The 12,674-nt window shown below is 40.3% G+C and overlaps 1 protein-coding gene across 4 annotated transcripts in view; it reads left to right on the top strand.

The window, feature by feature from the left end:
- The window catches only part of slc39a10 (solute carrier family 39 member 10), a 24,807-nt gene extending 18,822 nt beyond the window's left edge, over window positions 1–5,985 (top strand). For 3 of the 4 annotated variants that reach the window (XM_024286897.2, XM_024286901.2, XM_036209640.1), the window contains exons 4-10: window positions 465–640; window positions 1,775–1,939; window positions 2,012–2,123; window positions 2,191–2,505; window positions 2,896–2,976; window positions 4,317–4,507; window positions 4,587–5,985. In XM_024286897.2, coding sequence (XP_024142665.1) covers window positions 465–640; window positions 1,775–1,939; window positions 2,012–2,123; window positions 2,191–2,505; window positions 2,896–2,976; window positions 4,317–4,507; window positions 4,587–4,739 — 1,193 coding nt within the window. In that variant the 3' untranslated portion in view covers window positions 4,740–5,985. The remainder of the gene's footprint in view (window positions 1–464; window positions 641–1,774; window positions 1,940–2,011; window positions 2,124–2,190; window positions 2,506–2,895; window positions 2,977–4,316; window positions 4,508–4,586) is intronic. The other variant, XM_036209641.1, reaches the window with a different exon arrangement.
- Window positions 5,986–12,674: the final 6,689 nt, after the last annotated feature.

Genomic DNA, 12,674 nt, shown 5'->3' with positions numbered 1-12,674 from the left:
TTACAATAACGATATATATCATGTAATACTACAGTGAAGTATATTTTCAGTTATTCTCTAAAACAAAAAATGACAAACATGTAATTACTTGCTTTGCTATGACTTTATTCTTTCAAGTAACATGTACCTGAATAGTTAAAAAATAAGAAACATTTTTTTCTTAAGTGCACAACAGTTTTAAGTTTCTTAGTAGGAAAACTCATTTCTGCATAAAACTTTTGCAATAAAGCTAAACATAGAACCAATTGAAGAGAAATGACATGATAGACACTTTTCTATCACCTACACGATATGCATGGTCATAACGCCCAGCACTACCTCTAATAATATACTGGTTTTTAAGTGACACCTGCAATCAAAAAAACAAGAAAAATGAGCATTGTCTTGTGAAAATATTTCATTCTTTTCCTGCTTTGGCTCTGAAAGTTCCTTTAGAGTAAACTCTTTGTGCGTCTCCTCCTCAGTGTGGGTCTGGGTCTGGGGCTTCGTCTCCATCACCATCATCAGCCTGCTGTCTCTGCTCGGGGTGGTGCTGGTTCCCATCCTGAACCAGTCCTGTTTCAAGTTCCTGCTCACGTTCCTGGTGGCGCTGGCCGTGGGCACGCTCAGTGGGGACGCTCTCCTTCACCTGCTCCCTCACGTGAGTTTTAACACTTATTTGTGATGCACAATGAGATGAAATAGAAATGAAACCCAGACTTTACATTTCTAGATTAGTTTAAGTAGTACACATTACAAGTGTAAATCAAAGCTGCTATAAAGTTGCATGTTCAACAGGATTCTGAATTTAATTTTAGCTTGTAACAGAATGCATATGTGGGCTCCATATATATTTACATTAGAAAGTATGAATTATTGAATTCTGTTACAGTTCAGGTCTGAAAAGATGTAGTTACATAATTTGGATAATTTGTTGATTGAGGAGATCAAACAATTCATTCACAGTTCAATTGTCCAAAAACGTGTTTCTATAAAGTCCTATTAAGTTATGTACTTCTCATATCAATTCCCCTTGAGTCTGCTCACTGTATGTAAAAGCCTCCATTTTTATAGTCTAATTAAGAGCTACCGTATGAACCGCATAATTCTGTTGCTTTAGTGTCATTAAGATAACTCACACCCCATTTTATTCCAAATATATTCCAAACTTTTATATATGGAATAAAACTTAAATCATGCTAAACCTGATAGATTCTTTTATTTTGAAAGGCAGTTCTGTGACAATAGGAAGCTCTTTTCTGATCTCAGACTTTAAACATGATTAGTACAAGCAATAAAAGGATAAAAAAATCTAAAGTTTCTCTTTTTAAAAGCAACTTTAATAGAACCCCTCAATCATATGCTATAATGTTAAAACCAACACATATATTGTTTTTTTGTTCAAGCTTTTAATTTAACAAAGAAGTTCAAATGTTGAAGCACACCATAGACTATCTCCTTAAAACACTAACTGCATTCAAAATAAAGGACAATTTCAAAATAAAACATTAAACTACAACTAATTCCAAGTATTTCAATATCTTTAATTTAAAATCCTCTGATTAGCCGAAGTAACTTAAATACTTTTTGAAGTATTCTTCCCAGCACTGCTTGCACTAATAATATTCTGTGTTTAACTGGGTCAGTGGGTCTTACCTTCGGGCACTCCCTCCCTGAACCTTTACCAAACTCGTCCTCTACTTCCTGAAAGGATCATTCAGTATTATCTGGACTGCAGCTTCCTCTTCCTGGTCCAGAGTCCATCATCTTCTGCTCTGCCTCTCCTCTCTTCCAGTCTCAAGGCCAGCACGACCACAGCCAGCATGGAGCCGGCCACGACACCGACCTCGCTACAGACTTTGACGGCGTGTGGAAGGGCCTCACAGCGCTCGCCGGCATCTACCTCCTCTTCATCATCGAACACTGCATCGGCATGTTTAAGCACTACAAAGACCAGAAGGTCAGAAACAAGCACACCTGTGGTGGATTATTTTACATGGGAACAATTTCTAACAAATGTTGCTTCTGTCAGCAGAGTTTGGGGAAGATGAGTGAAGAAGGCCACATTGGCAGGAAGCTGTCGGATCACAAGCTGAACCGGCGCTCAGATGCAGAGTGGATGCACCTGAAGCCTCTCACTGAAGGTAAGAGGAGTTTTACATCCTCGTCTCAGTGTGAGGCTGCAGTCACCAAACCTTCTCTCTCATCAAGACCCAGACGGAACCACCGTCTCCTGCGACAACGGCCACAACGACACACAACTCTCAGAGCTCCACACGCCCGACTCCCCCACCCACAAGACGCCACTGGCCCCGCCCAACCCCCAACAGGAGCAGCCGTCGCCCAGCAAGAAGGACGTCCGTAAATCCAAGCAGCACAGACACTCGCACTCACACGGACACGGACACTCCCACGGAGGAAACTGCCACTCGGACCAGGAGATGAAGGACGCTGGAATCGCCAGCATCGCCTGGATGGTCATCATGGGAGACGGCATGCATAACTTCAGCGACGGCCTCGCCATAGGTAGCCGATGCAAACATTAACCACCATAATCTTTTGATCTGTTTTCAAAGAGTTCCAAGTGTTCTTTAATTATGATTAAGATATTTTTAGCTTTTATCTTTTCCTGTGGCACAGAGCAACACCGCCCCCCTTCCCCTCCCCGTTGTGGTGCTACATCACAATCTTTACAAACTGCATTTTTTTTGTCTGCCCTGATTTAGAACAGTTTGTCTCAAGAAATACTCAGAATGCAATTCTAAGCTCTTAATAAATCTCCTCTATCATCAGAAAATGCCACAAGAACATGTTAAAAACACCAAAAGCATTGTTTTTATCTGAGTTCAGTACAAATCTGTTGATGTTTTAGAGAAGGATTCTGGGCTAACATGCTCTCTTCTCTTGACTCTGCAGGTGCTGCGTTTAGTGCCAACATAACGGGCGGCATCAGTACATCTGTGGCTGTTTTCTGCCACGAGTTACCTCATGAACTCGGTAAGTCGGGCAGGAGACGCCGTGGTCATCACAGAAGTGCTCTTTCTTTAATAACCTGTTGCTGACGGCATGTTTTTAAGAGCACTGATGTCATCACTGTCAAATCAACGTTTTTACATAGCATCTGTATTAGAATGACTGAAACAAGAACGATGTTTGCTACTTTTGTCTTTGTAAATAACAAAGATGTAGGTGGATTCTTTATGGTGTATCTGCCAGAATTCCATCATTATTCATCTGTTTTATTGGAGAACTCGACTCACTTTCATATTAGTGATCAGAAAAGTTTGTTTGTGTGCAACATACATATGAGTGACTTTGTGTTACTGAAAATGAGAGGGTTTGTGCAGCTGCTCCCCCTAGTGTTGATTTGCACAATAAAATAAAAATAGTTTTTATCAAAAACTTGTAGAAACAGTGAAGAAAACAGTTGTTTCATTGACGCTACAGCTGCTGTGCGGCAGTTTTCTTCCCTTTTTTCTGAATCAGTTTTTGATGCTAAAAAGCCACAGATCCAGCTGCGCCTTCAGGATCTCAAACCCAAAACAAGAAGCTTTGATTGGTCTCCAACATTTTGGGTGTTTTTCCCTCTCACTGGAGCTTCCAGATGGCGTCCTGCAGCACCGAAGTCTCGTTTAGGTGGTGCTCAGGGCTGCATCTCTTTGTCCGCGCGGAGCTTCCTGTCGATCTCCTCCGGCGGCGCTCACTCCCGTCAACCCATTAGTCTGACAAGTGCACCTCTCAGCTCCTCCTGAACACAAAAGCCGTCCCCCGACCGGCATCTGGATGGAAAAAGACGATAATTACGAGGGTTCTTTAACCACCCAGAGTGAAGCTAATCGGCAGTGATGGGTGTGTTAATTGCGGTAGATGAGGCGGCGGCAGGCGTGTCTGAGTGCCTGATGGATCGGCGCTGCGGAGACAGAAGAAAGTTGAAGAGGGTGCCGTTGGAAGAGAGGTGCGCGCGGCCTCCTCTCTGTTCTTCTGTGCTGATTGATGGATGATAGCAGAGCGGTAATATATTCATTTTGGTAATTAAGGAGGAAAAGAGGCCTCTTGTTACACGGCGCAGGAAATGTAGGCCACCTCCCCTCTCTCTATTCATCTTTCTCCAAATCCAGGGCGATTCCGCTGAGACTGGCCGCTCTCCGCATTCGGTCCGCCGATGATTGAAGAGAGTAGAGGCGCACATGTGATCATAAGATGCGTCTCCTTATCTGCACTAGTGTTCACCTGCTGTAAGGCGGAGAGGAGGTTTCTCCCATGTCTGACATCTGTGCTGGGTGAAGTGTTGCATGCTGGGGAATGGCAGTAATGAGCGCCTCTCCTCTCTCTGGCAGGTGATTTTGCCGTTCTGCTGAAAGCTGGGATGTCGGTGAAGCAGGCCATCGTCTATAATCTGCTGTCGGCCCTCATGGCCTACGTCGGGATGCTCATCGGCGCCGCCGTGGGCCAGTACACGCACAACGTCACCAACTGGATCTTCGCCATCACGGCGGGCATGTTCCTGTACGTGGCGCTGGTGGATATGGTACGTCGGCCTCTAGATTAACCCCTTCATCCCTCCAGAAAGTCTCATCATTCTGTTTTTTTTTGTTTGTTTCTGACAGCTCCCAGAAATGCTCCACGGGGACAGCGAAGAGCACAAGCGCTCCCACTTGGGACACTTCCTGCTGCAGAACCTGGGCTTGCTGACGGGGTTCAGCATCATGCTGCTAATCGCCATTTTCGAGGACCGCATTGTTTTTGACTTTGGCTTTTGAAGCAGGAGAGCGGTCTGGACGCTCCTCGGCCTTAACGTGCTTCGCTCCTCCGACAGCTCTGTCCTGCATGCGGTGTGCCTCTCGTCCGTGCTCCCAACACGCTGCTGTGGTTTTTGTGTCTCATGACTCATCGTGTTACCCCCCACCCCCTACACCTGTCTTCTGTCAATTCCAATATGTCAGGTGTGGAGCAAAAAGAATGGAACAAAGCTTTTGGGGAGCTCGCCCCGCTCTGTGCTGTGTCCCATCATCCTCGTGTGGCGTGCTCTTCATCATCACGCGTTCGTTTCTCTATCCGTCGTTCTTATAGCTGCCAAAGCCTTTAGAAACTGGCATTTACAGTCATCAGTATTGTTCCTTTAGATTTTTTATTTTTACCTATGAAGTACAAGAGATCAACTGACCACATTTTTGTAAAATTTTACAGTTTGTAGCAAAAAAAAAAAGCATAGTTAGGTTCTTTTATTTTGTAGGAATGTGAATCCACAAACTAGAACTTCGTCTCCAAAGTGTTTCGTTAATTAGTCATTTGGAGGTTCCGTTTTCACATCGATCATTTGTTTTTGTATTAAAACAAGCAGTCATACAACACAACTGTATTATTGTATTCTCTTCCTGACAATCTCAGACAAATTTATTTTTTCAACCAGCAGCTGAAACCACGAGACTGTTTCCCAGCATTCCTCTGCAGACACATATGCATACATTCCATTGGCTGTTCTGCAGCTGGAGCACACGTATGTGTGCGTGCGACTTCATTATGCTGTCACTATGTGACATCCGTGTCCGCGCTCACGGCGCCGCTTGTGAGTGAAGCGATGCGGACTTTGTGTTGTTTTGTTCTTCAGAGTCGTAACGTGGAAAGCGTTTCCTTTAAGCCGTATTGTGATGATCGAGGGAAACTCCTTTGGGGTATAGTGCACTTTTTGTAATCACTGCTTGGTGTCGGCATCAGCGCAGCCAGAAGGAACGGTGACGGGAACGGTGACGGGAACGACGTTAGCCGCTCACTTTATGACATCAAGTTTTAGTTGAAGGATTAGACACTATACCCCAAAGACAAAGATTCCTGCTGCTTATTTATCACAGAAAAGCCAACAATCTTTTTTTTTGTTTTTGTCGTTTGTTAAATGTACGTTTGTTCAATAATGTGCTGATAAAATGCAAACTGTGACATTCTGGCTGTTTTGCTTGTCTGTGCGTTCTTTTCATGGCAGAAGGAAAATAAACAGAAAAGATTGAGTGATCCGTCGTCGTCTGCTGATTCTTTACGGCGTCTGCGGAGGCACGTCACTTTATCACTACTGCAGGTTTTAATCATAAACACAAACCAAAGCTCCCAGCATGCTTTGTGTCATTTATGTCAAGAAGCTTGTTTACAGAGAAGATTCAAATGAAGGTTTTTATGGTCATTTCTAACATCATCGTTGGACCACAAAAACAAGAGATTTCTCCAAGTATTTTTATCTAGTTTTTAGTTTAAATTTCTTAATACAATTGATACAAGACTAAACTAAACTTTAGTTAAATGGGACAACTTGTTTTAAGACTATAAATCTTAAGTATTTTGTTGTCTGATTTTAATAACATCTTATTTTGAGCCTAATCTCCACTGAAACAAGTTTATTTTTAGCTTCACATATTTTTAGGCAAAAGTTTTATTTGTGAAGAGTTACTGTTCTTTATTCTAAAAACAGATGAGTTTGATTTAGAGGAAACTGATTTTTCTTTTTTTTTGTAAGTGATAACATTTACACAATTTTCAGAACATTTTATTTTTTTTAATGATGATTATGGTGGGAATATGGATAGTTGGACTCTTGCAGCACTTAAAATAGGATATACATAATTTTAGGGGGTAAAATCAAATAAGTACACCCACTTTAAATATGTACAACTGTTTTTTTTACATGCTTATTTTAAGACAATATTGTATAGTTAATTTTTAGATTACATGAAAATAGAAAATCCAAATTTATGTTATGAAATCTTACTGAGACTCTTTCTACTAGTTTTATTAGCAGATTTTGAGACTCATATAAGCGAATATATAACACATTTTTAACTTGTTTTAAAGACATTGTTTTCCAGATTGCTAAAGGGGAGGGCTTTAAAAACACTCCTGACTGAACTCCATCTCCTCCCAGAAATGGACCTGTAGATAAATAAGCAAACAGCAAAAAACAAAAATCTCACCATGTGTTTGGTTGAGTTTCTTGCATAAATATCTTCTATTTGATACAGGACAAAACTAACTAAGTAACTTTTTAAGGAGTTAATGACTTTTTTAAGACAAAAAAATCTTGAATATCTTGGTGAGTTCCATGATCTTGAAAGGACATAATAGAGGTTTAAAAGTATGTACATATACTTGTATTTATCATCCATATTGTTGTTGTTCATATTATCCCTTCCGGAGTCGCCCTTCCTGACATAACCCATATGTTATCTGGGCTACATAGTTTAGGCAGCAACACAAAGGTTCTTCCCTAAGTAACCACACTGGATGGAGATCACTGCACACTGTGGGAATCAAACCCCGATTTCCCAAATGTAACACACTCTTAACCAACTCAGCTATCATCCATCCGCTTTCTTAACCTGCTGGGTGCCTTTTGGGTCACGGTGTTGCTGGGGCCTATCCCATGAAGCGTGTTTCTGACTGCAGGAGGAAGCTGGAGGCCATGAAAAAAACACATAGAAAGGTTCCAGCTGGTATTTGAACCAGAGTCTTCTCGCTGTGAGGCGAGAATGCTAACCCCCGTGCTGCCCCAAATATATCTAAGTGTAATTCTAGTCGATAGAAAGAAGAATAGTTGGACAGTTGTAGCACTTAAAAAAGAAAAAAAAGTGTAAAAAATATACTGGTATTAAATATGTAAAACTGCTTTTTGAGCAACAGGCACTGATTTTAAGAGATGATAATTTTTACATTATTTTAGTCTTTTTCTACTTCTAACATGGGTAAAACATCTTGTATTTAACATTTTTGTGTCTTGTTTTATTTTTTCAGAGAATTCAAACAGCATCTCTTGATCTGTTATAAAGATTTAAAGGGATGACCAGTTTGAAAAAACAAATTTGTCTTCTTAATATTAAACAAAGTCGTATTTTAATTGCAACTGTATAGGTTAGGGGTCTACAACCTGAGGCTCCAGAGCCACATCTGGTTCTTCTGTCCCTCCATTGTGGCTCTCTGTTTAAAGAAAAACCAAAAGGTTTTATTTTAAAAAGTAGTTGTAAAGTAAAAAGCAAGAAGTAAATTAAAAAAACAGTTCAATTCATTCACAAACAGAAGAAGGACAGTAAATATTACAAGTCGACCTAAAACATTTAGAAAGATATTTGTCAATAAACACAATAAGAATTTAGGTGGATTTCCTATTTTTGATCAAATTCAAAGACTTTAATGCGACATATGATTAAAAAAATACAGTAAGGGTCATTTAATTAGCTCTGATTTAACTTTAGTAACAGTACTGGTATAAATCTATATGATAAGTTTATATTGATACTGTTTAAAAAGCTTAATAGGAGGAATTTCAGTGACTCTGTGCAAAAGTTTAGCACCAGGACACTAAAGGCGCATCCTGCTACATCTTTGTGCTGTTGATGGGGAGGCATTCATGTCTCACTTTTCTAAGTTTAAAAGTTGACAGCACGTTCACAAGAGTTGAACAAAAACTTCAACCATTCACTTTCTAAATCCCTTTTGGGGTTGCTGGAGCCTATGGGTCACCAGAAACAAAGCAAAAGCACGTTTATGTTGCACGCTTTTGGACTGTGGGAGGAAGCGCCTGGAGTAAAGCGACGCATGCATGAGGAGAACATGCAAACCCCACACAGGAAAAGTCCAGGCGTGGGTTTATACCTGCTAACATAATGCTAACGAGTACCCTCAAAAAATAAAAAAAATAGTGGTTTGAAAACTTGCCATTTCAGTGGCAGGGGAAATAACAAAGCGTGAAAAAACCCCAAAGGTTAAGGCGTGAGGATGCAACAGTTGAGCTGGTGAGGGAGGCAGAAGAAACTGGGTCTCTTTGCTTTTCAAATATTCATTTACAAATTAGAACTGCGGGGACACGAACTTCTAACAATGGGATTAGCAAGAAAGCACCCCCTTGGGCTATAAAGAAGTTGTGGTTGTGCAAAAGAGATAAACTGGGCCACTCAAAAAAAATAACATCTTTAACACAAATAACAAAAAGAGTTTGTTGAGTTGCAGCCTGAGAAGTTCTCATTTGGTTGGATTGCCGGCGCTTTGGTGCAGATTTGCATTTCAAAGCAAGCCTCTGTTGTGTTCTGTTTTTTTTTTTTTTGCTTTCCACCACAAATAATAAACACATTTTTAATTAAATTCCGCTCTTGTTGAGAGTTGATTCCTTTAATAAGTTGCCCTGAAATGTCTGAATATTTAAGAAGTCAGTCTTGTGCATAATTCATCGGCCCTGAATGAACGGCGGAAAGAAAGCAGAAAAAACTCGTCGCTCTCAGCCTCTCCCTTTCCGTCTCTCAGTTGGTCTGCTCTCATATAGCACATCAAGCTGTTTTAATTAATGAAACAATGGGAATGGAAGGAGGCGGGCGTCCTGCAGGCGGAATGTAAAAACTCTGCTGGAGCTCAGGCTGAGCCAAATGGAGGAGCAGCTCCAGTCTTCCTCGTGATCCTCGTGTTTTAATGACTACAAACGGAGCTTCGTTTTCATCATCCCTGTGGAGAACGTAGCAGCACCCTCTTTTCTGGCGTCCATTGAAAAGAGCAGAATCAATGAAAAGCGGCGTTGAAGAATACGGAGGATTACACCAGAGATCAGTGCCTGCAGCAGATTTTTGCTGAACACTAAAAACAGTGTGATTGAGCTGAGACTGTTCTGGTACAGAGCAGAAATGACAAAAATTAGTGACAGTTCAAAGACCCGGTCCAAAGAAAACTGTGTTTTCAGAATGTTCTTGTAGCATTTTTTTTCTAATTAAATTAAGCTTAAAAATTGCATTTCTGAAATTGTCTTAATTCAAATCGTTGTGAATCAGGAGTAAATCTAAAAATACAGTTTGAAAAAACTTGTAAGTTTGATGTACAAGTTACTACGGCAAGCCACAAGGTCCTTGCTCTGCTCCATTCTGATGCATCCACTTGTAGACAAATAGATCCGTGTACGTCTTTGTTTTCCTCATCTGAGCTGAAATCTGGATCAAAACTGTACAGCTGGATAGCTCCAATATTGCTTACCATTCTGGTTGAACCACAAATGTTAGCAATAAGTCAGAGATGAATCTCTATTCTAACTCCTGCCGCTCTGCAGAAACTTTCTAGAAAATGACACAGGTTTTTCGATTTTGGCAAAAAAATTCATAATTGTAATCAAAGGACCACTGGGAACACGTTTGAAAAAGATGATCGGAGTGGGACTACAACCTAAAATTGCACTGCAAATGTTAAGTTTAGTTTTATGTGATCAGAGAATCACACTTTCTCAGGCTATGTCCGAATTCCCCCTTTACTCACTATGTAGTTCACAATATGTTCATATGTAGTGTACTATATAGTATACTAAACAGTGCGTTCGCCATTTTGTAGTGCTGTCCAAATCTACAATTCCAAAATCAAGTGCACTAGAAATCTCCCAGAATTCCAAATGCCAAAAAGTGCAAGGTTAGAGATGATTGTTTGACCAGTCAGCAAATTAACTTGTTGACAAAATCAGGGAATAATCATGGAACTTCTAAAAGAATTTTGGAACAAACCACTTTTGCGTCTAATGTTGTGTCAATATCTCTGGACACCCACAAAAACAGACATGTGTCCCCCGAACAGACTGTCCTCATCAGAAAAGGAGGAAAAGGTTCAGCTTTTCCTCCTTTTCTGCACAGAACTTTTTATTTTATTTTTTTTCTCCCAGATCGTTCATAAATGTTAAACAGATTTAGTTATAGCCCCACTCCAATCATCTTTTAATCTATTGCAAAAGTGTTAACAGTAGATTGTTTATTTTTAGCCCAAATCAAAAAAATTTATAGTTTTCTTAGATATAGTTTATCCAGAGCGACGGTAGTTCATTAGAAATTCACCTCTTTGCCGGCGAGGTAAACCCCACTCGCCATTTCCATCACCCATAACTGAGAGTTCTCTGTTTACACGCTCTCCTGCTACCTTACAGCCCCTCACACCATAAACTTAACATTACTGGTGCAACAAAAACGCCAACTCGGACAAATAAAACAAAGACGTACATGGATCTAGTCATCTACAAGTGGAAGCATCAGAATGGAGCGACGCAGGAAGCTTATGACCCACTCTAAATATTTTCTACATCACAAATATGATCATTTTTAAAACAGTTTTTGTTTAAATTTTGTCTGCAAATTTGAAGATTTGAATAAAAATGCAATTTTAAGATTCATTTTATGAGAAAAATGCTACAAAACACCAAGAAACAGGATATTCATCAGAGTGGGTCACTGGAAAATGGACGTCTTTTCTATTATATATATGAACATTTTTTTGTAAACAAATTATTCCATGGTTTATAATGCACTGGGAGCCTGGGAAAACCTGTCTGGAATACAGCACTTTTTGGGGAAAATATAATGTTCTGGTCTGAAGTAACTTTGTTATTTTTTGTGTCTTTGCCACTTTAGAAAAAAAAACTTTTTTTCCTTAAGGCAGAAGAGTGCTGAGGAGTTAGTTACATTGCTAAAGGTGAACTCACAATTTTACCTACAAGTTAAAACTAAGTAAAAATAGGAAAAAACTACAACATTTGAACAGAGAAACAAGTACCCTTAAGCAATAAAACCTAAAAAAGGGAATATAAAAGGAGCACCAATGTATTTTTCACACCATCCTTTGCTGTAGTTAGCTTGAAAGGATGCAGCATGTCTGCAGAGTGGACACTGCCAAACGGCCAACCAGAGATTTTCTCTTCGAGCATCATCAAATCTCTTCTAAATCTCTGAAAATCTGCAGCATTTAGCCCTTTAGCTCCACACAGCTGACTGTGAGCTCAGCTGATAACTAAGATTGACTGTCTTGAACTTCCTGTTAGAAATGCATCAATATGTCTCAAGGTTTGCTTAAAACCTCTTTTTTCACTATTAAAAGCTTTGGAATTTGGAAAAAAAAAGTATATTTTAATTGCAAATCAAAACAAATATTTGGTCTTGCTATCACACCCATAAGAGCATCCATGCTAACTTGTAGCCGCTGACCTCCAGAGGGGGATTTTCTAAACCAGAAACAGCAAAACTTTAATCCTCATGTTCCCCTGACCCAAACATCTGCAGGTGAAGCTTAATGTAGCACCTCAGAAACCATAAACTGGATGCTATTTGCACATATCATCTAGTAGAAGAACAAAAATGGGTATGAAGTCAAGCCGAAACCTCCTTTCTTAAATATAGCATGTGAGCCTTTCATTTAACTGTAGAGGTTAAAAGAGGGGAAATGTATGAGTGTCTCGCTGCTGCCGCCCTGTTAGCATCACACCGAAATGCACAAACACACTGTGGGATTAGGAACTCGGCTGTATCAGCTGAGTTTGCATGATGGAGCCCCAGCTGGGGACTGATTGAGGGTGAGGCTTTATGTGAGATTTGACTGCGAATCTCACAGCAGAGCTGAAGGCGCAGCGAGGGGCTGATGCAGGCCTGCATTTAGATGAGAGGAAGGGAGGCTTTTCTTTAACTTCCTTTATCGCCTCGCACGTCGCCCTCTCCTGTAGGAAGCTAACCTAATGCCAGATTTCATCCTTCAGCAGCGACTGTCTCGCACAATTCACCCTCAAGTTTAAAAACTGGCTTTTTAAGAATCCATTTTTGATTCTTTCTCCTTTAATAAGTAAGGAAAACCATGTTTTTGGCAGTTACAGGTATTTTGTATATGCTAACGTGGCTAACGTGTCTATCATGGCTAATGTGTAGCACATCACAAACAAC

This window comes from Oryzias melastigma, linkage group LG21, assembly GCF_002922805.2.
Source record: "Oryzias melastigma strain HK-1 linkage group LG21, ASM292280v2, whole genome shotgun sequence".
In the NCBI taxonomy this organism is placed as follows: Eukaryota; Metazoa; Chordata; class Actinopteri; order Beloniformes; family Adrianichthyidae; genus Oryzias; species Oryzias melastigma.
Note: the sequence above shows the minus strand (reverse complement) of the source record. Positions and strands in the feature narration are given on the sequence as shown.